At 38.9% G+C, this 2,172-nt stretch overlaps 1 protein-coding gene across 1 annotated transcript; it reads left to right on the top strand.

Moving 5' to 3' along the window:
- The first annotated feature begins 456 nt into the window (after positions 1–456).
- On the top strand, positions 457–1,103 carry LOC103521557. The gene is made up of 2 exons (XM_008486667.2): positions 457–472; positions 691–1,103. Exons 1-2 carry the CDS (start codon positions 457–459, stop codon positions 1,101–1,103), a joined length of 429 nt encoding a protein of 142 aa, XP_008484889.2.
- The last annotated feature ends 1,069 nt before the right edge of the window (positions 1,104–2,172 follow it).

Below are 2,172 nucleotides of genomic sequence, written 5' to 3'. Positions count from 1 at the left end.
CGTGTATTAATGACACCTCCATCAGTCAAAACAAAATTGTCTGTTGCTTCGTTCCGCAATAGACTGATGGCTATTTAGATGGAATACTCGGACGTGTATTAATGACACCTCCATCAGTCAAAACAAAATTGTTTGTTGCTTCGTTCCGCAATAGACTGATGGCTATTTAGATCGAAATGATAAATAGGGCTATGAATATTCTCGAAACGATTTTGTTATTTTCAGATGTTTCGGATGCAATTATCCTGCGGCGCTTGGAGTGAAAACTTTTCTATCTGATGCTTATTTTGATTTCTCTATTTGCTGTTGTTTGTGTACATAAACCATGTCTTTGATAAGCAACCATGGATAATATTACATTTATTACATATTTATTTATGTGATTGTGTACCTATAGCTACAGAGGTAGGTGGTACCTACCTGCTTTCACAATACGTATGTATTTTCTGATGTGGAATGCATCCTCACAATCGTAAGAACCATAAAATTTTACCTCATAATAATTAAAACAAATTCAACCAAATTTCAACTACTTACACCACTAGCTTGATAATGATAACAAGAAGGGGAGGTGCCATCCCAGATCAGGACTTTCCCAGTTTCCCCATTTTTCAAATTTCACCTAAGCAACAAAAAAGTTTGTAATCTGAACTCAACGCCATGTTTCAACATCCATTCTCTCTTCCTCAGATATCGTCCAGAGAAACGATTTCGACAATTTCAACGAGTACAAATTGATCGGCAAGGACTTAGTTCACTGGCGGATCTTCCGCAATTCTACAGTACAAATCCTCGAACAGCATCTAATTAATGTGAACAGACCCTATTGCTCCTTATTATCAATCACGGAGAAGCGCGATCTAGTGAGACCTCTGAGAAGTATGGTACGGACAAACAGACGTGGGCAGATAGAGGGGGGATTCTTCTTTGAGGCAACTGCCCCGTCGAGTAACATTTCGCCTGCAGTGGTGGTGATTTGGTCCAATGAGGATTACAGGTCCAATGAGGACTATAAGATATATCTGGAAGACATCGTTGAAAATGAACAGGTAGGAATAAGGAACCTTTACTGTTTTCAAGGATATATTAAGATTACTAGCTGAATTCCGTCGCTTCGCTCCGGAATCCCGCTAGTTCATCCCGAGGCATGGCCAAACTTGTGGAAAAGGCATGGCCGAACTTGAGGCATGGCCAAACTTGTGGAAAAGGCATGGCCGAACTTGAGGCATGGCCAAACTTGTGGAAAAGGCATGGCCGAACTTGAGGCATGGCCAAACTTGTGGAAAAGGCATGGCCGAACTTGAGGCATGGCCAAACTTGTGGAAAAGGCATGGCCGAACTTGAGGCATGGCCAAACTTGTGGAAAAGGCATGGCCGAACTTGAGGCATGGCCAAACTTGTGGAAAAGGCATGGCCGCACTTGTATTTATCAAACTAAAAACATAAACGAAACTCAAATATTAGGCGAGTGAGGAAAAGTTTTCTCTCCCGCAGTCTCTGCAGCTGCACTCTGTGTATTTATGGTGATTTTAGCGATCAAAAATTGATCATATCTCAGGATCGGTTTAGATTTTCGCAAAATCCTTTCTTCTTGCACACCTAGACCATAAAAGGAATATTCCTACCAAATTTCAGCTTTCTAGGTGTTGTGGTTCTAGAGATAGAGCGATCAGTGTGTGAACTATGAAATGTGAATGAGTGAATGGATCTCGTTCTTATAATATAAGATAAGATAGATTCTTATAATATAAGATTTTCATGAGTGCTCTCCTATATCTACTCGTACATAATTATGTATGTAGTTACCAGGGCCTTTTTGATTTTTTTCTTGGTTTCATTTTGTCCTTTTAGATTAACAACGACTTTGTTTTGTAGTTTAGACAATGAGAAGTGAATTCTGGTCGAGTATTTCGAGTATCTGGACAAGAAGGGGGAATTTCGTTTGAACTTCATTTTTTAAGTCGAGTCGTGCCTATGCCTACATCATTTTCTTTCGTTCTTTAAAAACGTTCGTCTATCTATGTGAAAATTTTGCACAAAATTTAAATTAATATACATGTAGATACATGAGGTAGCTACATTATTTAACGTTTATTTAACGACTCAAGTGTAGGTAGAAGTTGGTGCTTATTTTATTCCCAAAAGTTTAAACGCTCATTATGTAACAAAAAA

Source organism: Diaphorina citri, unplaced genomic scaffold, assembly GCF_000475195.1.
Source record: "Diaphorina citri unplaced genomic scaffold, Diaci psyllid genome assembly version 1.1 scaffold5455, whole genome shotgun sequence".
Lineage (NCBI taxonomy): Eukaryota > Metazoa > Arthropoda > Insecta > Hemiptera > Psyllidae > Diaphorina > Diaphorina citri.
Note: the sequence above shows the minus strand (reverse complement) of the source record. Positions and strands in the feature narration are given on the sequence as shown.